At 25.3% G+C, this 26,053-nt stretch overlaps 2 protein-coding genes across 5 annotated transcripts in view; both read left to right on the top strand.

Annotated features, from left to right (window-relative positions):
- The window catches only part of LOC136985829 (agrin-like), a 65,106-nt gene that overhangs the window by 3,776 nt on the left and 35,277 nt on the right, over positions 1–26,053 (top strand). For 3 of the 4 annotated variants that reach the window (XM_067283194.1, XM_067283192.1, XM_067283193.1), the window contains exons 1-2: positions 18,514–19,138; positions 20,907–21,122. In XM_067283194.1, the coding sequence (XP_067139295.1) occupies positions 18,904–19,138; positions 20,907–21,122 (451 nt within the window). In that variant the 5' untranslated portion in view covers positions 18,514–18,903. Of the gene's footprint in view, positions 1–18,513; positions 19,139–20,906; positions 21,123–26,053 lie in introns of those variants that run through there. The other variant, XM_067283191.1, reaches the window with a different exon arrangement.
- On the top strand, positions 10,373–11,551 carry LOC136985812 (uncharacterized). The gene has a single exon (XM_067283173.1). It carries the CDS (start codon positions 10,373–10,375, stop codon positions 11,549–11,551), a length of 1,179 nt encoding a protein of 392 aa, XP_067139274.1.

Below are 26,053 nucleotides of genomic sequence, written 5' to 3'. Positions count from 1 at the left end.
CTAAAAAATTAATGTTTTTCGGAAAATATATTATCAAGAAAGCGAGTATCTGGAATTTATGTCTGAATGCACCGTTTACATGCATTCTGTTGAATACTGATTATCATGAAAGCGTAACAATCGAACTGCAGCATCACATAACCGTAACTCTACTACTGTTTACACAATCTACATTTAATTATCTTATACCAAATATTATAGGCTATAATTTGAATCATTAAATTTAGCCTTTAGCTCCATTGATTATACATTTCAACACCGTACATAGCTTATTTAGAAAACTTAGTATACAACAATTCCCCCCAAAAAACCTTTATTCTTAAAAAATTTCTTGTTGTATACGTTTTTGGATGTTTAAACTACCTTTTTACTATTTCAAATTATGTAAATGAAGATTGAAAATGCCCAAAAATAAACTATAATGTGGGTTTTCGAGCAGCGAGTATCTCTTTGGCATATCCAAAACGCACGTTTTATTTATTTATTTATTTTTTTTTTATAAGGACCATTGTGACCGTATAAAGGTAAATTATAGATTTAGAACATTAAAAATTATACTTTTAGACTAATATTTTGTGTTTTTAGTAGTGAAAACCATTCGATTTTCTTTATTGCAATAACTGTCACTTCAAGGTCTTCATGGTATCGTTACTTCGATTCTTTCCAGAATTGTTTCCTTCAATAAATCTAAACTTGATTTTTTTTGTTACCATCGTGTTGCTAACTTAATAAATATAATAATAACACATATCAAAATTAGATCAGCTAAAGAATTTCTTCACAGCCATTGACATAACTTTTCTCTTTGTGTATCCCTGAAGCAATGAAAGGATCATCTAAGGAATCACAAGAGTTTAGTTACGATGTAATTCGTATCGATGTTACAAGGATGTGGCCTGTCTTTTTTACAGAAAATATTCTTCTTAAACCATGTATTCGATATTGATCCGTAGCGCGAATAGAGTGGAACCGATAAGGTCGCTATTTCATAGATAACGGACTTCAAAAAACTGTTTATTTTTATTTTTATTTATCACATTATCACCAGATGATGTATACTTTTTTTGATTCACATTAGCAGCCTCAAGTAGGTGCGAAAACAGTGAAGTTAATTATAATAAATCTTAACAACTCCATTAAAGTATATTTTTAGATGTTGCGTGAGTGATGAGAAATTCAATATTCGTGTTGTAGAAAGATGTTAAATGTTGCTGATGATTGGAGAAAATGCACAATATGTTGTAGGATGTTCTAGATGTGTAAACAATAGGAACTTTGTATCAGTTACTTAAAAATTCAGCAAGAGATACAGGATTTCAAGTGGTACCTGTACAATAATATGTTCATTATACTGTAGCGGATATTATGTATACGTTATTGCAAACATTGCAACGTATTGCGCAAATGAAATTTATGTAAAATAACGTGAAATTTTGCAAAAAATGTCGTAAAATTTCATAATTTTCTGAAGAGATTTTCATTATAAGTTCAGAAGAGTAGAGTTAAAAACCATACGTGATTCATTCTGAAAATTTAATTTTTTCCTCTAATTTCATCACTGCTTGTTATACAAGTGAAGAAATTAGAGGTAGAAATTTCATTATTTTATCCAATTTCTTTCATTAAATGTTGCTAGGAGTAAAAAGCAAAGTAAATAGTTTCAATTTAATGCAAGTAAAACAGTTTTTCCTGTTTTATGATATATAAAAATGGTGTCATTTCAAATTACTTTGAAAGATTTCCACTCAAGAATGCTTTATATTCAGTAGCATTGCGTGACTTAAGTAATGAAAGTGGCAAGTAAGTACTGTAACGTGTATCACCACATCAAGATACTTTCTCTTCTTTATTTTCAAACGAATAGATTTTTATGAGTGCTGACAAGCAAAAAAACTAAAGAAACCATTCAAAGAAAACACTCGAGTTTACTTCAACTATCTTCAAGAAATTAATTAAAATAATGTGTTTTTCGGCAGAAATTTCTAACTCTCATCAATAAACACGAATTTATTATCGCAAAAATCGATTTATAACCATTTTATATTAAATTTTTCATCGTCCTCCCTCTAAAAAATCCTACAAAATTGGATATTTTAGAAGATATGCGGGGTATAAATCTAAAACATACACACACACATACACATATATATATATATATATATATCTGTACACGATGCATATAAGTAAGAAGATTATAGAGTTTATCTGGCCGCATCCCTGTATTTATAAACGATAAAAATGTGATTTGGAAAGATTTTTTTCCTCCAGAAGATTTAAGAAAAACGAAAATTATTATATATATATTTATAAATTTATAACCGATTTTAAAAAAGGCAAGAAATTATATATATATATATATATATATATATATATATATATAACTTAGCGGAAAAAAAATCAAATCAAGACCTGCCACTCCCGATAGAACTTTATGTATTGACAGTTACATTTATTGATTTTAGGAAGAAGTAATATTATTTTGGATAGTTTCATCGGTTTCACATCTAAGAAAACAATTCAAAGAAAGCAAAAATAAATACACTTTATTTTTGCTATAAAACAAAGAAGAATGCCAAAACAAAAATAAATAAATAATTCGAAGGTTGACTTTTTTTACTTTTTGTCTTTTTATAATATTTTTTTCGATTATTTCTACGTTTCTGGGATTTTTAGATTGGTGATGAATGGAAGATGAGTGTCCATCTGATGCTCAAATATCCAAAAACTCGATAAAAACTCTATCGTTACTTTTCATATTAAGTTTATCAACGCATTGATTGATATAAAAAATGATTTTTTTTAGTAGTTGATACCACGTGTCACGACTTAACCCGATTACACAACTTTAAAAAAATTTATATATATATTTATACATTGATATTTTTACTCTGAATTATTTATATTAATAAAATGTAGCAAAAAAACTCATAATTCATTTTTAATATTTTGATCAATAAATATAAACTTTTTAGAAGATTAAATTTATTTATATTTTACATTTTTTTTTTAGAAATTTAAAAAAAAAACTTGTTGAATAAACTCCAAAATATTGATTTTTTGGATTATTTTTACGTTTGTAATTTATTTTTTTGGTCGTTTGTGGATATTTTGAAGCGTTAAAATTATTGTATATTTCTATAATGAAATTTTTAGAATGATTTTTAAACGTTTAAGAAATCAACTCATAACTCAAAATGTAGATTTAAAAAGCTAAAAAGTATGGAGTTTTTAGGTAAAAATCGAGAAAATATTTATAATTATAACTTATTATTAGTTAAATTTTAAAAATATTTAACTTTGGCATCTAAAAATTATCAAAAACACCAAAGTTAAAAAAGATAACCAAGATGAACCCGAGTGATCCCAGTTTATCTTGGTTATCTTTACTCTTTACTTTCTATTTTTTAGAAAAATATTTACGAATAATTTTGATAATAACGCATTTATAATTATAATTTGCCATTTAATTAGATTAAAACACATTAATTTTTATTTAAAAATTCATTTAAAAAACACTAAGCTAACAAGAAGATAACCAAGATGAATTTGAGAGTATCTTGTGCATTTTTAGAATACATACGAATACTTTTCAGATAAAAAATTTATAAATTTCATTTCTTTAGAATTTATATTGATGATATTAATAAAAACTATAAATTTTTTGAAGGAAAATAATATATATATATTTTTCTATATTATTCAGTCACTTTCAATCTCTTCCTATCGATCCAGATGGATGCTGGAAATTGAATAAGATGAGGTCAATAGGAAAGTGAATATATCCCAAATCAAAATTTTAAAATAATTTATATAGATAAATTTTGTCATTCAGCACACAAAACCCTATAGATTCTTCTATCTTATATGTGATATAACAGATTGAATGCACCTAGAAAATAATGCACATCAGTGCAATATCATAATAAATCACAAGAAGGACCCCCTTTCTCCTATATAAATAGTATATTGTGGGGTGTTTATATTGCAAAATGGAAAAGAAAAATCAATCATTTGTTTGTAAAGAAGGTCCCAATTTTTTTCTTTTTTGGAAAGAATGTTTTTATTCCCTTGTAAGAATTCAAATAAAGAGAGAACTTTCTGGATGACAAATTGTTGGAAATGTTGCACGTGTCTTGTACTGTGTTGTGAGAGTCACGTGTAAGAATTCAATATATGTGTACTGTGTGGAATTTGTGTGTTTGGTATGTACTTTCTATGGCTTGAATCTAGTGTAATTAATTGGTGTTTATTTATATGTAAATGCTTGCATAATTTGCTGCAAGCGATTGCTGATAATTGCATAAAATCGATCCTGTAAATAATTGCACGGTTTGCTGCAATTAATTGAAGATTAGTTTATAAATAAGCACATTTCTGTTGAAAATTAATGTATAATTAATGATTTTTTTCTAAATTAACTCTAGAATGATGCATATTTGTTATACATACTTTAATAGTATACAAACGGAGGCACACTGTTGTTTGTTAATAAATTTAGTTGCAAATTAGTACAGAAAATATGGCATTTTCGTGGCGAATATCATGAAGCTAGTACCTATATAATAAGAAATTGGTACACAGAAATTCCTGATATTTTGTGTGAAAATTACTGCACGCTCTGTTTTGTAAATGAATACACAAAATATCACAAAAATTTTCCTCATAAATATTCTTAAATTAGTGCGTTAATATCAGAAAATTGGCACACAAAAATTCCTTATATTTTGTACACAAATTTGTAACAAATTAGCGCGAAAATCTTTATATTATATACACAAATTAGTAAATCTAACGAATTTTTTTACAAATATTAACAAATCGGTACACAAAACACCAGAAATATCAGAAAATTAATGAGTTATTTGTATAAAATTAACGTACAAAATTCTCATATTTTATATACAAAATTCCTATATTTTGTATAGAAATTAATGCACAAAATCTTTATATTTTATACACAAATTAATTTAGGAAACAAAAAATTTCTCTTAAAAATACTGACAAATTAGTTCAAAACTTACAAACAGCAAACATTGACGAATTCCTCTACAAGTATGAAAACAAGGAATTGTCTCGCACCTTCCAGTTAATTATAATTAAATTAAATATAATTTAAATATAAATGACTTCCGCTTATAAATATATAAATTAATACAAAGAATAACATTTCAAACAATAATTTCTTGTGTTATAAGGGAGATATTTATAAATGATTTAAACACAATATTAATTTTATAGATACTTACATAAATAAAACACAGCTAACTTCACGTGGATTATTATTAATTCTCTTCTTTGTTTCACTTGGAATTTTCTTATTCAATATTTAAATTTTACGTTATTTTTTATTTATTAAAAAAGGATAAAATATGAATATTTTACAAAGAAAAATATAAATTCATGTTTATCTCTTGTGTTTTTATTGCCTCTGGCATGCAGATTATTGAGTTCTTTAATATAATTTTCTATCTTCCGGGTATACCCGTGCATATATTTAGAAATTGTAATTTTATAGAATTTCTTTAAAGAAAAACATGATTTTGTCGGTGAGTTTTAATAAATAACTTTACTAAAATTATATTAAAACTCTGATTTTTTTTTGAATTTTCAACAAGTTCGAGTATTTAAGATGCTACAAACTGTTTACATTGAGCAAATTCTAGTGAAGATACAGTTTTTAGCACGATTAGTGCTTCGAACTTGCTTCATTTGTAGTTTTTGAGTGTCCAGAATGTTTCCAACTTGAGAATTATGAAGTTTTCGGATCATGAGAGCTCTGAATCTATTATAAATACACAGATTCTGGCATCTCGAGTGCTTTGTGTTTAATATGTAAAAAGTTTTTAACATCATGTGAATGCCCAAAACATCATATTCTTCAAATTCAAGGCATCCAGCTTATCACAAACTGTAAATAAGCAGCAAATTCCAAGTACTCACGTGTTACAAACAATATATTTTTCAAACCATGTTCACGACACCATGAACTATTTATATCCAGCAAATTCGAGGCTCTGGAAATGCCAAAACTTTATATTTCTCAAATACAAGGCATTCACTATATGCAGCAAATTCACGATGCTACAAACGTTATAATTTTCCAGAAATTCGAGGCATTGATCATGCCACATGCACCGCAAAAAAAAAAACGACTCGTAAAAAGAAGTAAATGCATCTCTACATTAGTTTTTTTTTCTTCCTCTTCCTCTTACTTTCATTGATTTTTTGGAAAAACTAAGAAAGAATTTTTATGTTTCCAATAACAATAACAAATCAGAAACGACTTTATAAACTGAACTTTCCAATGGTATCGATCGTTTCAAATGGAATGTTAAACATTCCCAAATAGGATAAATAGGAGAATTCAGATAACAATAATGTTATCGTATTGGAAATTTCGAAATTTCTGGATTTAACTAACTTCATCTCCATCCTCCTAGGATAACCGAGATGAGAGCATCTGGAGAAGATGGAGAGATAGTCACGTGCAGGAATTTGAAGCTTATTAAACTTTAGAAAAAAAATGCTTTCTGCTCTCGTGATTTCTCATGATCATTGAGATCACGGATCGTTTCCGAGAGGTTGTCTGTCTGTCTGTTGATAGATCGCCAAACGTAATGAATTTTAAAATATATATTTTTTATTCTTTCCAACTTGAAAACGGTTGAAAGAATGCATAAATAAATATGAGTCAAGTAATTTATTATTTCCTGCCTATAAAAAAAAAGCCATGGATAATTAAATTTAAAGATTTCAGTTATTATTATTTTTTCCTCTTTAATTAATACATAAAATGGTTCTAAAAATTCAAATTTTTTGTTTAAAATCTTGTAATTTTTACTTATAAAAATTTATTTAAATTATAAAATTATAAAAAAAAGATATTTTAGAATTTTTACAAGTAATTTTTTGATGTTTTTCTCTTAAATAAATCGTAATTTTTAGAGAAAATTCGAATTTTTATCATTTAAAAATAATAAAATTTTTTTAAATAATTAATTTATAAAATTATTAAAATATTTTATAACATTTTTTATGAGTTTTTAGATAGAAGATATATTATTAAATTTACCAGAAAATTATGTATTATTAATAAATGATTAATTATTTTATGATTTCAAATTAAAATATTTATATCTGGAAGCCATTTGGGTTATCTTCAAGCATTTATCTTTAAAATTTTTTAGAAATTAATGAGATTTTCTTGAAAATTTAACAAGAATTTTCGTCCTAATATATTCAAATATTCAAAGTTTTCTTACGTAAATTTTTAATTACGTCACGTCTGAAGACGTTGGGACACGTTGTTAGAAATTTTTTAGACGATATCATCTAAAAATTACATTAATTTAACGATTTGAGGTCGTGAATAAGCTACCGTACGTGTATTTGAATTTAAAAACGTCACTTAAAAGGTCTAAAAATAGCACAATTCGAGTGTTTAGAAGTGGCAAATCTTACTTAAAACATGAAAAAAATGGCAAAATTGAGTCTTCAGAAGTGGAAAAATATAATTGGGCTGCAATTTGAAAAAAAAAAAAAAAAATGTAGAGTTATAAATTCCCGCTGCCGTCTGTCTGTTGTCTGTCTCACCACCCTTCCTTAATCTCGAGAACGTTGTTAGATGGATGAAAGTCGAGACCAGATATGGAAAGCTTAGAGGCGGGAGACCCCGTTTAACTCTATATGAACTTCCTTTTTCCCATAACAAAGTTACGTAGATGACCGGCACGACTGTGTTGTTTCCAGGAAAAGTATGATGTACAGGGGCAAAATACTAATAATTTGAGACCGAGAGAATATATTTTAAATTAAAATTAAAAATTACATTAATTTTTGCTCGTTATAATTTGATAATTTTTGAAATTTAACTTGATATTTTTGCATCGTTATCTGAGAAAATCGAGTGGTGTTTGAATAGAATTGCCTTTATATATTTCTAAAAATTCACAATCTATAGAATTTATTTATCTTATCCTTTCGTTAATTTATATATTTTTAATTATTTTTTAAACCTTTTTATTAAAGATTTGATTGATAAATAGTTTGGTTTTGGATCCCCCTCCCCATCTGTGGTATTCATTTATCTCGATACAAGATCCATCTGACGGTCTCTTTTGGTTAATTTTCTTCAAAATAAATGGATAATTTGCCTTCAGTTCTGCATCAAATATAGAACTCACTCGTTTAATTGCTGTATTATTCATCGGAGATGCACTATAATACATCATTAACTCATCTATGAACTTCTGATGATCATTTATAACGTTATTAACTTTAAATGGGTTCCTTTGAAGTATTTTATGTAATAAATGGGTTTGAATTCGATCTATAAATTTTTCGATGTAATTTTTAGTTTATTTTTAGATAAAAAAGAGCAATCTTTAAAAAACGGAACTTGTAGATAGGTTGAGGTATCCTATGATAATGATTTTTCTATGATAATTTGAAGCAAGTTTCTCATCAAATTATGCTCTTACTTGCAAGTAACTTCTATATTTTGATGAGAAACTTGCTTTAAATTATTAAATTCTTCTCCGAAGTAATTTCTATACTCTTTTCTACATATTCATCAAATTACTCTCTTGTTCAAGATAACTCCCACATTTTACTACGAACACTATCAAATTACATTCTTACTCGAGTAATTTCTACGTTTTATTTCACAGATTATCAGATTACATTCCTAACTGAATGTAAATTCCAAATTTTTATGTATAAATCCTTAATTTACGTGCTTCAAATAAAGAAAATCCATCACCTACGTAGAGAGGCAGAAGGAGGAGAGTAAGAAAAAAAGAACAAAGAGAAGAAGGAAAAGAGAAGGAAAAGGAGAAAAAGAAGGAGAAAAAGGAGGGAGAAGAAGAAACAGAAGGGGAGGAGGAAAAGGAAAAAGAAGAGGAACAGGAGGAGGAGGAGGAGGAGAAAAAGATGAGGGGAGAAAAAAAGGAGAAAGAAAAGAAACAGGAAGAGGAGAAGAAAGAGAAAATTAATTAAGATCATAATTTCTGAACTGGCTAAAAAAAGAAACTTTTTTATTTATAAAAATAAAATATATAATTTTAAAATTCCGTATAAATAAATTTAACACATTTTAAAAATAATTAATGAATTCGAAGAGAGAATTCATAAACACTTTACTTACTTAAAGGATAATTTGAAGATGCTGATGCTTATCTGCATAATTAAACTTCTACTTAAAATAACAGTCGAGTATCAAGAAAATTTATATTTTGTTTTCCGTAAAGGTAAATAAAGAGAGATAAATTGTTTTTAAACAGGAAAATCACGTACACTTTATATTTATATTTATCAATTTTCATTGGTGGATAAATATACGACAATGGGAGACATTTTAAGGTAAGGAAACGGGTGAAGATAGAGCAATATCGATAAGAATATGTAAAGCAACTCAAGTAATTAATTATAACAATAACAATGTTAATGAATCTAACAAATTTAAATGATAAGCCATTGAGAAAATTGAAGCTTTTGTTAAGTTTATCGACTATTGCTTTCTATTATTGAATAATTATAATTAATTTCTCAATAATTTTGATGTTGTATCCCGATAATAATTACTAGAAAACTTATAATTTATGTTTTAATTATTATTTATTACCTTTTGTTAGTAGTTATTCGAATCAATTTGCTCTTTACATCATCGACTCGGATGTTGAAGAGTCGTACGAAACTCTACAATATCAATTTTGATGTTGGAGAATCCTAGAAACTCTACCGCATCAATTCGGATGTTGAAGAGTTTTCGTGATTTGTTGATAAAAGCGGGAAAATTATACTGTTGTATGCGTGCAATTTTGTATGTTTTCATGCAGAATTATCGCCTTTATATTCTACATTTTCTCAGTTATGCAAATTTACATATTAGCCCAAGTTAATCCAAGAATTTATACGCTCATTCTCATACATTGCTCTCAGGAAATGCATAAGTTTATGCTGTGAAATATATGCGTATGCCACACATGAACAGATTATACGTAGCATAACGCATCAGAGAGGCGTTAAACTGATTATCTGAGAAGAAAAAAAAGTCCAAAATTTCCATCAATGCTTTACTAGAATGATAATTAGCATTATTCTTTACACGAACAGGATATTTTTAGATTCCCATTAAAATTTAAAGGATTTTTGACATTTTACCATTAAAGAAATAGTGGAACTGGAAGAGAATTTGTTTCGAAAGAACCCGGATACATTAGCGAGTATCAATTCAAGAGTAGTTGGGTTAACGGACAAGATAAGCATTAGTTTAAAGAAGAAGTACAAGAAAAAACTGTTATGGATTTCGAAAAAGCAACCGTCCAAAGTTAAGAGCATTTTGAAGCCAACCCCGTATATATTATGGGATCAGATGCAACTCCCGCAGTGTGTTAAACATGTTCTGGAAAAAGGTCCGAATTATGTTCCGGACAGCAGTAGGAACTGGAGAGGCGTAGTAGCCGAAATAGAAAGAGGTATTACAGGAATGTGTGAAGTGGATAAGGACTATTACAGATGGAAGACGGCATTCAAAACTGAAAAATGCTCCAGGAGGCAAGATAAAGAATTGTGCATTAACCAGGCTAGAAGATGGTTGAATGATAACGATATAGTGGTCACTAGGGCGGATAAGAGTAAGCATTTGGTCTTAATGAAGAAACAAAGGTATAATGAAGCCCTAGATGACTATATAAGAAAAACGGAATGTGAAGAGGTGGACAGAGGTATTGTTGAAAGAATTGACAGAAAACTAAAAAAATTGGAAAAATCGCCCATAGCATCGTTTTTCCCTTTCCTAAAAGGGGCCCACATTACCTGCCCAGGGGTACCTAGGTTGTTTGGATTTGCAAAAATACATAAAAACAGTAAAGAAATCAGACCGGTTGTAGAGAAATGTAAAGGACCAACCTACATTTTGGAAAAACGCATGCATAGGCATTTAACACCACTTATTGAAGACTACCAATTTGTCGTAAAGGACCCGTTTAGTTTGGTTAATAACCTGCATGATATGTCGTTAATGGACAATGAGATTGGGACTGTTATGGATTACGAGAGTATGTTTCCATCAATAAATCTTACCTCATGTTTTGATGAGTTAGTGAACCTGTTATGTGGGTTGCACCCAAAAGCATACAAGCACAAAAAAGATTTAGAGATAATGGTAGATCTAATATGCTTTCAGTCATTTTTCAGTTTCCAAGGTAAAGTTTATAAGCAGTTAAGAGGGGTCCCAATGGGCAGCCCGATGTCTGGCCTGCTCTGTGAATTGGTAGTAAGAAGGATTGAACGCATGACAGTTTTCAACTATAATGAACACATAATCATGTACAAAAGATATATAGACGATGTTCTAATTATTTGGAAGAATGACACAATGATACAACGATTCCTAGACCAAGTGAACTCTAACCAACATGGCTTGAAACTTAACCTTGAGCAAGTTAGTAACAAAGAGCTACACTTCTTGGACGTTGGCATTGAATTTAAGAATGGAGCTTTATGCACGAAGGTGTACATCAAGCCCACACATGATCCGATGGATTTTTGACAACTTTAATATCGTTTTAGAACTGACAGACTGACGGATCCAGCAGTTTTGTTTTAAATTTTCATTATCGATGCTGCAAACATTATATAAAGATTATTGGAAGTAAAGTTTTAAAATTTTTATTATTAAAAAGAAAAAAAAACAAAATTTAAAAAGTCTGTAAGGATAAAAGTTCATTTATATTCTTATTATTGTTAACTTTGAATTATTAATCAATATTTTCTACTTTAAAATTAAGTATTACTTTAATTTAACTTACAAAAAAGTTCATTTTACAAATTAAAATGTTATATTATACGAAAATTTGAAAAAAAGTTAATTTTTTTGGGAATTTCCAACGGATTTTTTTTTGAAGTTAATAGAGTGAAAACTAGAAAGTGTATCAAATTTACTCGATTAAATAGTTCTTAAAAGCATTTTATGTAAATTATTTTCAAAAAACTTCGATTTTCTCTCCTTAAATTCTCCGAATTTTTAAAAAATTTCTTAACTGATAAAATCACATTAACTGCCATTTAATATAATTTACATCCGAATCAAATTAACGATTTGTTTAACAGTTTAAGAAGGATAAGATTTGCCTCAAAAAATTTAAGAAAGACAAAAAAAAAAATCAAAAACTTGACGTTATTTTTGCTTTTTTAGATAAATTTATTTACAATTTAAGTGATAATTAATAGCTCTTTTCCCTGTTGTAAGTCTATATTTAACGATTAAAGTATAGTTATGCAATGACAAATACCCAGATTAGCGAATACAAAAGATAATAAGTAGAGAACAAACATTCCATTATGCTTATATCATCTGTTACAGTGTCAATAACACAATGCATTTACAGAATTGTAGACATATGAGAATATTATGCTAATGGAGCAGAGAAGAGCAGGAAGCATCATCATCATATGTGATGCTGGAGAGATGAACAACGTAGCATCTTTATCCTTCTGATCTTAAATAACAGATTTATTTAAGGGTATAAAAATTGCAGAATAAGTATTTTTTTTAAAATCATTTAGTTGTATTATATTGCATTGTATTGCATTCCAATTGCTTTCAACTTAGTTTTTTTCTTCCTTTACACTTCTTCCTCTTACTTTTAAGTGTCATCATTCACAATTCAGTTTGTCTGGAAAGAGAAATTGTGTTGTCATTGCTGTTTTATATAAGAATTTCTTAGATATAAAAGTAATAAACAGTAAATAAAAAATTCCTGTATATTTTTTATTTATTTTTTTATCAATAACTTCACTGAAAAACCCTCCATTTGACAATATAAATTGATTTTCACATATATAATTTTTTTATTGCAGATGGTTGTGACATGTGATATAAGTTGTAAATAAAACATCAATTTTTTAAGAAATTTTTTAGAAGAAAGAATTCAAAAAATTAAATAAAATCTGAACCTTTTTTTTAAAATAAAATGCCAAATTATATTTTTATTTATAAATTTATTTCTAAAAAACATTACTTAAAGAATCACATCATCTCTTTTGATGATTTTTATCTTTAATTTTCTTACTTAATTGTCTTTGATTATTTTTAGAATTTAAATATATATTTTAAAAATATCTAATTAAATTATTTTTCTAATTAAAAATATATTTAAAGAAATATTGATTTACATTTTCTTTAAACTTTCGTAATATAATATGATAATTGTTGTTATAACAAGATTTTTTTTAATAATTAAATTATAAAAAATATTTTTTTAATGCTCTTAGAAAAATCATAATAAAGTGCATTAATTTTTATTAAAACCTAAACAACTATTTTATTATAATAAAAAAGTTTATTTTAGATTTTAATGAGCATTTTTTAAAGAATTTTTTAATTTTTTTTGGATTTTTCAGCATTTTTTAAATAAAAATAATTGAATTTTTTTAGAAATTTTAATTTAGATTTTTTTTACTTAATAATTATTATACTTTTTGTTTAATTATTATAATTATTTTTATATGAAAAATTAATTTTAAATTAATTTTTTTAAAGTATTTATTTCTTTTAGATTTTGATTTAAAAAAAATTATTAAATTAATGTGTTAAAGCAATTAATATTAATTAATTTTTATTTAAATTTTTCTTCAATAATTAAATAAAAATTAAAATTAAAATTAATTGCTTTAAAAATTGAAAATAATTAATTTAAAAAATACTTAAAAAATTAATTTAAAATCAATTTTTCATATAAAAATAATAACAATAATAATAATATTTTTAAAATTTATTTCTATAAAGAGAAATATTATTAATTAATAATTTTTTTGTTATTTTTATATAAAAAATTCAATTTATAACAATATAAAATTTTCTGTTGTAATAATTTATATAAAGTATTATTATATATTAATATAAATAAATAATTATATGTAGTAATAAATTATATGAAATTTTCAGAGGAATTATTTTAGAATTTTATTTTATTTTTATTATTATTTTTATTTTTTTAAATAATTTATAAATATTAAATAAATAAATATATATATATATAAGAGAATAGGAATTTATTATTTTTATTTTTATAAATTAATAAGTGCAATAAATATAAAAAGACATTTATATAGATTCAAGATGTCAGCATCAATAAAATAAAGAATTTTATTATTCTATTGACCAAATAATAAACTCTAGAAGTGTTTATCCTGATAAAATCCTTCCATAAATAAAAAAATATATATTTTTTTCCTTCCTTCTTTCACTAGTTTTATTTCCATCCTATCAGAGTTTTATATATTTATATAGAAGTATGTATATATATAACATTTTTAAAGTTATCCAGAAATTCTTAAATAAATCTAAAAATTTATCTTAAAATGATAAATTGTAAGTCATTTAGTTTGGATAAATGTGTGTAGTGAGGTATGCTGGATAAAATTTTAATGATGTATTTTGGACAAATGGGGATATATTTTAGACAATTAGGGATATATTTTGGATAATTAGTAATGTATTTTAGATAACTGTAAAAAATTAGTGATACATTTGGACAAGTGATGATGTAGTTTGGATAATTCTAAAAAATTAATGATAACTCTTAGTAATTATTTTGGATAACTTTTAATAATCGTTATTATTAAGATTTATCTAAAATATTCTAAATAAATTTAAAAACTAGTGATATATTATAGATAACTAAAGAACTAATTATTTGTTCTAGATACATCATTAATTATTTAGATTTATTGTGGATACATCTAAATAATTAATGAAGTATTCTTTACGTATGTAAAAAATGAAGAATTTTTAAGGTATAAAAAAATCACTAGATTTTATTATTAGTTTTTTGATTAGTCAGTATATTGTATTAGTTGTATTTTTTCTACGGAGTGCAGCAGCCGTAGGTGCAATTAATACAATGGTATTGTATTAGTTACTAAAACATTGAATTGCTAATTTTTAGATAGCCAATTTTATTTTATTGTTTAAATGCAAAAATTAAAATTTCTTGGCTAATTTATTCTTAGATAATTTTACGAATATCATTTTTATTTATCTACAACATAATTTGATGTTGTAGATCCAAAAAGTTAGAATTTGTTATCCAGAACACTTCTAATTTTAGGCACAATTAATTGTTATTTTTCAGTTTTAATTCTAATTTTCCTGTACAAGTTAATTATTAATTAATTAATCAAATTATTCATGAAAAATACACAATTTTTGAATAATTAATTCAATTGTTTAGATAAATAAAATCTTCATTTAAAAAAAATGAAAGAAAATTTTTGCTCATTCGAATATCTTTGGATCGATAATTAATTAAATAATTTTTAGAATTTTTCTGTAATTAATTTTTTTTTTAAAAAATAGATATTTTGAGGTAACGAATTTAAAATATTTTTTTAAAAAGATAAAATAAAAATCGAAAAAACTCTTTCAAATTTTTATCGACTTATAAAATCTCAAATTTCATTAAGAAAAGATGATAATATTATTAGGAAAAAAAAATTAATTCTAAAGATATCGAATTTTTTGATGAGATAAATAAATAAATATTTATAACCGATTTAATAATAAGTATTTAAAAATAGGTACTTGTAGGAATCAGTAATTTATAAGATGTTTTTCTCTCCTGAAATCTTGTTGCTAAGCAACGTAAAGATCTTTCCGTCATCCCAAACAATTTCTAGATAGGTTTGTAAGAGAAAAATTGATGATTGCCTCTTCCCATATTCGTACCTTTTCCTTAGTTTTCTTAGAAAAACCCACACAAAAAAAATATTAAAAAAATGCAAAAAATCCACTAAAGTAGAAATCTCAATATTCTAAAAAGGAGCAAGTCATAAAATTATTCTTTTAATAAAATTGCACTTTAAATATAAATACGTATAGAATGATTTAGGGATCTTTTTTTAATATAGAAATTATATTTTTAAATCTAAAAAATTCATTTACATAATCGGATTTTTTAAAATTTATTACTATTTTATTATTATTTTTTAATTCTTAAAAAATTTAGATTTCCAATGATATGATTTATGATTCTCCATTAATTTTATACATAAAAATTGTCGACTTTTTAAGAAAATTAAATGTGAAAGTACTAAAGACAATTTTAAAATTAAATTTTAAAAAAAAATTTGCAGTTTTTTTAGATTTTCTAAATAATTAACTAGTGTATAAAATTCTATATTTTTAAATATAAAAATTCTTCCAAAAAATTCAATTTTTCTCTAAAAAAATCTACTCAATTATTGCGAATTTTTTTTAGAATTTCCAATAAAATGATTTATGATTCTCTATAAATTATACGCATACAACTTGCTCTTTTTGGAATTAAATATAAATTTTTTACATTGTCTTTAAGAAGAATTAAATAAAACAAATTTGATATTTAATTCTAATTTTAAAAATGAAAAATATTTCAAAAAAGTTGAATTTTTAGAGAATATTTCTAATAATATAAATCGCGTATAAAAATTATACTTTTAAGTCTAAAAAAAAAAAAATTCTAAAGAATTCAAAGTTTTTACAATAAAAGATTTGCTACTCTCTCTTAATTTTATGTGTAAAAAATTGGTGTTTATTAGAATTAAATTTTAAAAAATAATAATTAAATCTAAATTTCTTAATTATTCAATTCAATTCAATTAAACCTTTATTGCCTGTTACATAGGGAGTTATAATTGATACATATTATAATAGGTCAAGTAGTTAATGACTCACGATTGGTCATTACAAATAATTATGTAATTTATATATTGTTTCTATCTTAGCAGAATGAAAAAAACTATACATTTCTTAATTATTCTTCGAGACAAGAAAAAAATTAATTTAATTTTTAATATTTAAAAAAATTCAAAAAATGGTTATTTGGAGGGAGGAAATATTTTTAATCGTATAAACTCACATATAAATAATTAATATCTAATGATTTAAATATGTAAATTCGATTCTTTTTAATTAATTAAATTCAAAAATTGTAATGATTTTTACACAAAATTTTTATAAATAAGTTTTTTCGATAAATTAAATTTTTTTAAATTTGATAAAATTAAAAGGAATGAATTAATTTTTTTCTCCTTTGATGCTAATGTAAATTGAGTTAAAAAATTGCATTTTTTTAAAAATTTTAATGGAGATTTTTAGATCTTTTATGGAGTTCAGGACTTTATGAGTAATTAATGATGATTTTTCTTTATTTTTCATTCAAAAAAACCTTCTAATTTATAATAAATTAGTCCAAAGTTTAATATGATAATAATGTATCATTCTCAAGATGCTTTGATGTGTTTTGGAATTTAATTTATTTTTTTTTAAATAATTCTATTTATAATAATTGTAAATGATTGATAAATTATAAGATTTTAATTTATTTCTTAATTAATTTTTAACATTTAGCCAGTAATTATAACAGAAAAATATTTTCACATATAATTAATTTTGTCAAAGAATAAACTCGTTAATTTATCTTATTGAAATGTCTCTTTAATAATCAGCTTTATCCAAAAAATTTTAAATATAATTAATACAAAAAGTAATTAAAATCGATTATTTAAATTATAAAATCTAAAAAAAAAATAATTTAACAAATTTGTTTTATTTATTTTTTTAATCCTTATACTCTTGATTTCTAGGAAAAAATTCAATTAATTAATTAATTAATTAATTTAGTACAAATGTTAATTTTTTAGAGAAAATTTTTAATTTTTATACTTTAAACTGCTTTTTTATTTAATATTTTTAGAAAATATCTGGTTAAAATATATAAAAATATATATATTTTTAGAATAAACGTTTAATTTTTTAGATTTTAAAATAACATTTAAGTAGATAATATTTAGGTGTAATTTTTAAAAGAAGGGGAGTAATTTTTTGATTATTTGATTTTTTTAGACTTTAAAATAATTTTTGTTTTTAATTTAAGTTAAATAATATGATTTTTAAATTAATTTTTTAAAAAACAATTTAAAATTAATTTTTATTTTAAAAAAAATTGAAGTGATTACAAAATTTTTTTATTTAAAAAAATCGAATAACTTTCGATAAAATGTTGCTATTTAATTTAATTTAATTTCCTTAAAAGTGACTTTTTAACCGATTAGTTTCACGCTCAATTCTTAAAAAAAAATCTGTGAAAAAGAAAAAATGTGAGTTAATCCTTAAATTCTTTAAAGTAAATCTAAAAAAATCGTATTAATTTTTAAATTTTGATTAAAAATAATACAATTTAAAGAAGAGAGAAAATTTTTTTAAAGTTTTTTTTTGATATTTTAATCTAAAAATATTTTTATTTAAAGAGTAAAAGAATTAAAAATATAAAGAAAAAATTATATACTTTTAATGTTATTAAAATAAATTTTTAATATGTTCGTGTTTCTCTCATTTGAATAAAATTCCAGAAGATGAATGAAGAGGGATGAGAACGTGCAGCTTACACACACGCGCGCGCGCGTATTTAATCTCACCTGCAACATTTACCTGGTGGTGACGTCAGGAATTTAACTCATAATATTTTGCTTCAATAAAAAATCAATTAATATAACGAAGTTCGTTTATTTCAATTTTATCGAAACATTCATAGGGATGAACCAACTGCAGAGAAGCTAGTGAACGCATGCTCACAAACGGTTCCGGTTACACGAGATTGATACAACGAGGTACAAGAGCAGTCTACATGCTGGGCAGGACCCACTTCGTCGGGAGGGATAACCGGCTGCGTGACGTCACTGGCTAACAGAGCACGAATATCTATAACGTACAGGCTGTTTATCGGGTCGACGTTATGTCGAATTGATCAGATGGAAACTTGAAGATTCCACGAAGAATCATGCCGAGGAGACGAATTACTATAGTTTATCTATCGTGGAATTGTTTGTTACACTTTAGCTTGTTACAAATATCCCTCAGATATGAAAGACCCGTGCCAGACGAAGGAGTGCAACTATGGAGCCCAGTGTAGACCATCTCTAGATGGTAGGACTGCAGAGTGCGTGTGTCCTGCCAAATGTGCCACTTATGGTGACAGTCGTGGTTCTAGACCGGTTTGTGGTACCGATGGTAAAGATTATCCAAATGTCTGCGAATTGAGAAGAACTGCTTGCAGAGAAATGCGAAATGTTCAAGTGAAATTTCAAGGAAAATGCGGTGAGTTCGACTAATCTCGTTAAATTTGTTGTTTTAAGGAGCGATCTAGAATAATGAAAAAAGAAGGAAAAAATCTAGAAAATTCCAATGGGATTCGAATCATATTTTTTAATTAGAAAAACCGAAATTTACTTCTTTCTTTTCAATTTTAAATAAGTTTTTAAATAATATATTCCTCTTTGGCTGCTTTCCAGTTTGTTGTTATTGCCAGTTTAGGTGAGAAGTTTAGTAAGATGAATTTATTAAATTTTTTACAAAATTTAAAAAGAAGTTTATGTAAAATTTTAATTCTGATAATGAACTCTTGCCGTTTTTTAATTATATTGCCTGATTTTAATTCCAGTAAAGTAGATTAAGTTTGTTTTTGGGATAATGTATAAAAATATCTGAAGAAACGATTATATAAAGTAGAAAATTGGAGATAATAATTGCTAATAACTATTATCTCGTAAGTAAATGCATTCTAAAAAATTCTTATTATATACTTATCCAATAATTGTGTTATTAATTATATAAAATCGTCTCCTTTCTTTAACGTTTATTATTATTTTTTTGTATAAAGATTTAATTATTTTTTTATTAATTTTTTTTCCTTTCCACTTACATCACTCGATTCTATTCACGTGGAAAATTTAATATCTGTCACTGACAGAAAATTTTGCTATTTTATATACTAAATGCTAAGTTAATATTAATATTAACAATATGAAAGCGAATATTGTACAGTGTGCTATGTAATCTCTTTCAAGATTTGTGAGTCGAGAAAGACGAAAGTATTTAAATGACCTAGAAATATTGAAAATATTATATTTTCTAAGTAATCCGGTTATGTTAAGGTTGATTGCTCTCTGTTTAGTACAGCTATTAACATTTTATTTCTCAATAGATAGTCGGATAATAATAAGTCTTACGTTTGGTAGCTTCACTGCAATACTTTGGACATTAAAGGAGAAGATACATTTACAGGGTTAAGTTAAAAATTTAATGCATCGTGATAAACACGATTCTCTTTAAAGCTATAATTATTTCTTTAAATGCGAAGAGAGTTGTAAAATTAAAATTGAAAATAATAAATATTTAAAATATATTTACTTTAGAGTTTATTAGCTATTAATTATTTTTATACGTCTTCGAGAAATTATGAGTAATTTATCGATTGAACATTTTAACAGGTAGTTAGTTATAAAATAACTTTTATTAATTTTTTTTGATAAAATATAAAATATGCATTATTTCAACGAATCTAGATTAGACAAAGATAAAAAATAATAACGTAAAGCTTTAAATACATAAAAAATTCGATATGCAAAATTTATTTTCAATTTTTATGAATAGATCAGCATAAATGTAACAATTTTTCGATAAAATTATAGAATCTATAAATATTTTAAAACGCATTTCTTCGGTTTTAATATTCATCTGCGGTCTTACAAATTGAACAATCCTTTATATCGTCAAACACAGCCAACAACGATCAATGCAATCTCTTTCACTAACGCAACTCCAACTTTTTGTCTCATTTAGCAGGATTAGATAGAATATCCTGCAAAAATCTCTGGAAATAGATATAATAGATATTTGTCAGATATTGCTAATGCTTCCAACTAATGGAAAATGTCTAAATATGTTCTAGATATACCTTGTTAACTGTAAAAGTATCTTGTTTTATCAAAACTTTGTTACTTTCAAAATAGAAAAACGAGTCTATTCGAATTTTTTTTAATGTTTAATGTTTAATTTTATCTTTTAAGTACTCAATTATTTATAGATCCGTGCGAAGGAGTAGAGTGTCCCGCATCTCAGGTGTGTCAATTAGACGAAAACAGAAATCCCATCTGTCGTTGCAATGCTATCTGTTCACCAGATTTCAGACCAGTTTGTGGTTCTGATGGAAAGACTTATACTAATGAGTGTTCACTTAGAGTAGAAGCCTGCAAATCACGAAGAAGTCTAAGGATCATATACACTGGCGAATGTAGTTCAGGTAAATTTCTCTTCCGAAAACTAATTTGCCAAATGTACAAAATAACTCTTAAGCTATAAACTGATTCCTAGCGGTTATTATCATTAAAAGGGTAAGAGAAAATTGTTATTATTATAATTATTCTCTGCCTTTTAATCTCATTTTCTTTTCGTATAATGACCTGAGAGTTATGATTGACGTCTTATATCCGTTTTGTCGCAAATTATCGCACGAGTGTTGAATTTCATTCAATCGCGTGACAAACAAAGCTCTTTCATGCACGTGACTTACACAATTCCTCAACATGAATGATTGGTTTGGTTAGTACATGTTAAGCAAATACGGCACGAGGAAAAAGTCCTGTCTCATAGGCAATAAGTATTTTTATCCTTATATTCTATTTTAATTTACTTTGTGAATAAATATCTACGTATCCATCTATTCTACAAGCTACAAAAAATAATAGTAATAAAGTAAAGCTAACAAATTTTATTAAAAATATCTTGTATATACAATAAAGTAATGCTGTTTTGGAGAAATACAATTATTTAGATGGCAATTTTTTAGACGATTTCTCTAACTCCATCATTCATAACAGAATAAAATATTACTAAAAATATAAAGCAGAAAATAATATTTCCGAAGATAGAAAACATTATATGATATATATAGGTATAGATATAATATATAGTTACTAGGAAAGATATAAAAATTGATGAATTTAGCCATATTAATAAAGAAAAATAGCAAATTCACCCGAATAAATATATAATCTACTTTAGGTAATTATTAATAATATATCCTTATATCAAATATATCATTATTAGAATGTCCGAGTTTAATTAGGAGATATTATTATGCTTCGAATTATTTTTCTTCTGTCATTTCTGCAGTATTTCTAGAAACAAATGAGGCCAATATATTGTTTCGCGTTATAACCTTTTCGACATTCTTTGCCAAATTAGAATTTGGTCTCTTGGGATATTTTCAAAACTTTTCTCTATAGAAAAAATAGATTAATAAAAATGATAGCCAATTACTCTTACATTACGACGTCGAGTTAAAGGAGTAGTTTACCTGTTTTTACTCAATTAATACGGAATATTTATGTGTGTTTCTTTAAGAGTAAACATAGGCTAAACATGGCAAAATGCCCAAATTTGTCAAGGAAAGAAATTACAAAATTCTTTTCTAACACTTTCTCTACTTTTTTCCCTTTAACATTCTCTTAAACAACATAGGATTTGTTGTGTTTCTTCATTGAAAATTTTTTCCTTTATTTTGGAAACAACACTTCTTAGAGTTGACTTGAAATTTTTTATGTTGTGATATTGTGGAAAGTAATCGATAACTATGAATGAATGTTGCTCAAATCTTACAAATTGTTTAGTAAATATTTGCCGTGTATTAAAATAAGTATTTAAAACTTGCGAATTTTCGGATAAAGTATAGTGAAAAGAATCGATTAAGCAACAAATTATTTGTAATTTTTTTTTTCGATCTTGATTAAGAATAATCGATTGATTGAAGATGCTAAACAGTCAAGATAATTTATCTTCGTTATTTCCGCTTCGTGCTATCTAGTCTTCAATTAAAGATATTCAGTCTTCATTGCTTTTATCAACTTACTCTTTTAGAGACGTCCATTCTTATTTCTCTTACATTTTAAATAATAATTCCATATCTTCACGTTAATCTTATCCTTTAAAATCATATCTAACAGTTACACTTGACATATTCACCGATTATTACATTCGTCTTTATGAAAATCTCTATAATAAACGTAGCGAAAATGAAAAAGTTTTCAGTATTTTACAGAATTTTTGATCATTATAACGTCTTTCATACTAGAAAAATTGTTATTTATGTACAATATAAGTTAGAACAAACGTTAGAGTATAATATATAAGGAGAGAGAAGAAAATAAGAATAAATTCGTGATGATTATATTTTATATTTTTTTAAAAATCGTATCATTCATCCGTAAATATCCGGGAGGTTTCGTGATAAAAATGACATTAATGTTCACAAAAGGTGCATTGATATAAACAAACCTCTTCTATAAAAATCATTCATACAGAATTAAATATATTCGTTGACACATTGAATGAATTTTGCTTATAGGAAAAAATTTTTTATTTGTGTTTAAATTTATCTACTACTTGGAATAATTCGATTTTTATTTATATTCAATGAAAAAATATTTTATATATTACATCTATGTAAACATCTTTTATGTAATATTTATTCTTTGTTCAAAGTAGATAAGAAAGGATGCGGATGCTGTTAAGGGACTATTTTTGCTAACAAAATATTCATAGGTTACTTTTAAAGTGATAAATTCGATTTTTATATTTAAATTTTTTATAAAAATGCATACATATAATGTTCTTTACATTACTTTAAAATACAAATAAACTCTAAACATAATTACATTTTCTTATTTTATTCGTTATTAAATAACAGTTGACATAAGTTTTTACTGTATATTTTATTATTTAAATGTTACTTGAATACAAAATTGAATGCGTATACATGCACATAAATATTTGTTTAAAGGTGGGGAAAAAAGAACAGAGTAATGTATACATTATATAAATTTTCCAAAATTAAATTTAGTATCTTTCCATACATCAAGAAAAGGCTTTTAAAATTAATTATGTTTTGTATTCAAAAAACTTTTAAAAATGTATCCAAAAAAACAAGAAAGAGATAACCAAACTAATAACTAAAATAGTAAGTTAACTGCAGTACAGCACCTGATATTAAATTACCATTATGGATGCATCTGTTCCTCTCTGTATCACATTAGGGAAATGATAGACATGTTAGAAAATTGTCTAATCTTAACTTCCGTTTTCTAACCGCATTCATTTAGCTTATCCGTTTTCTGGTCGATTTAAGTTACTTTTTTTTTATTATTTTTCTTTGCTTTATTGGTGATTTTTGTATATGCTTTCTCCTTTACCTTCTCTTCTCTCGCTCTCTCTCTTTACTGAAGGATTCCCACGAGTTTCCAGACTTAAATTACAAAATTGTTCAGCTCCGATGAAGCTATTCAATTTGTTTAACTTTTAGAAGTTTAACTTTCAAAGTATTCACGCCTTAATTTGTGTATGACTTAAACTTTCTTTATGTTTTCTGGTATGAGTATCTTTATGTAACTTTGGAAAAGTCCGAGAATATAAAGAAAAGTTGTTTTGTATAATTTTACATGTTGTATTTTAAATATTTTATGGATAAATCCAAGTTTATTTATCTTAAAGTATTATTCAAGTTTATAAAATTTAAAGAAAGAGCCTAAATTTAAAGTATTTTAAGATATAGAAAAGTTCGAATACTTTTAAAATATAATCCCAAAAATGCTCGTGTTTAAATATATTAAATTAAAAGATAATTCAAGTTTAAATACTTAAAAGGTGAATATAAACTCATTTACAGAATATCATCTGGGAATTTAAATTAAGAGGCAGACCAAGTTCTGAATTTTAAGTGGATAATCCAAGTTTAAATACTTCAAGTCAAATTCTATCCAAGTTCAGTTGCGGCAAGAGCATCTAAATCCAGATATTTTAAATGGATAATTCAAGTTTTGAGGCTTGGAATTTGGATTATCTCTTGGAGTTTAACGGATTTAATTCAAGTTTAGATACTTTAAACGTCAATCCTATTTAAATATTAAGGGATTATTAAGTCGAAATATTTTAAGAAGGCTTCTAACCTTAAATATAGATCAGATCATGTTGAGAATTTGAGTTAAGAAGGGGGCCAAATTCAGATATTTTAACAAAGTATATAACTTCGTGACGTGTGTTTAGAAATTTTAATATTTTTAAGAATGCTGAGACGTAAATTATGTTTTTTTTTTTGGGTCTCTTCTAAAGTCAAAAATTTGTAAAAACTTCAAAGAATTTTGATTATTTTTTTAAAGTATCTCGAGAAAAAAATTATTTAAACGACAAAGCTAATGACTAATTATTTCGGATTCATTATTACAATTTTTTAAAAGCATTCTATTTTTCGTTTCATCACAAAAAAGAACAATTGTAACGGAAAAGATTTAATGAAATCTGTATCAAAACAGAAATTATCGAACCGAAAAATCTAAAAAAAAAAATTAACATAATTATTTATGAAAAGAGAAAATGGCAAATCGAATTATTCATCACTTTTTTAAAGTATACATTCGAAATATATTTATATAATTATAATATTTTATAGTCAGATTACTGTATAAATCTCAATCTTCTTCGAGAATATTTCTAAAGAAATTTTCGAAAAAATATAAAATATACATAAAATAATCTTATATTTATGAATAGAGTTGCTATAAAAGTATAGTTTTAGCAAATATATTTATATATAAATAGAGAAAATGAGATGCCATTAAGTGAGAAGATCTTATCCCTCAACAAGTAGATCGCGAACTCCGACGTTTTATTATGTATAATGGAGTCAGCGTGTTGAAAGGATAAAGGTTGAGGAATGTGCCGAAACTCAATTATTTTTAATATAATTAAAGTATAAACTAATTTATGTTGAAAATATTAATAGGCACGTTATTAAAGAATCGATTTTAATGAAAATATATAAAGACAATAAAAAAAAAATAATAACTTTTACGGGGACATTGTTGTATTTTCTGATGCGAAACAACCTGTTTTGGCAATTTCATCCGAAGGTGGAAGCTCGAACAGACAAAAATGATTTGTAGACGAAAGAAAAATTCTTTTTTCGTCACGAGGAAATCGTAAATTCTTTTTTTATTTATTTATTAAATATTTCTGATTGAAGACATAAAATGAAACTATCGTAGGTTACATTCTATTAATAAACTATATATTACTTATATATATTGTATGATTAATGAAATAAAATTATTCCAGTTCAGAAATGCTACTGATGATGCTGGTGCTAGAAAATTTTTATTCGAAAAATTGATGATAGATGAA

Source organism: Centruroides vittatus, unplaced genomic scaffold (assembly GCF_030686945.1).
Source record: "Centruroides vittatus isolate TY-2023 unplaced genomic scaffold, ASM3068694v2 contig_979, whole genome shotgun sequence".
NCBI classification, from domain to species: domain Eukaryota; kingdom Metazoa; phylum Arthropoda; class Arachnida; order Scorpiones; family Buthidae; genus Centruroides; species Centruroides vittatus.
This window is presented reverse-complemented; position numbering and strand designations above follow the sequence as displayed.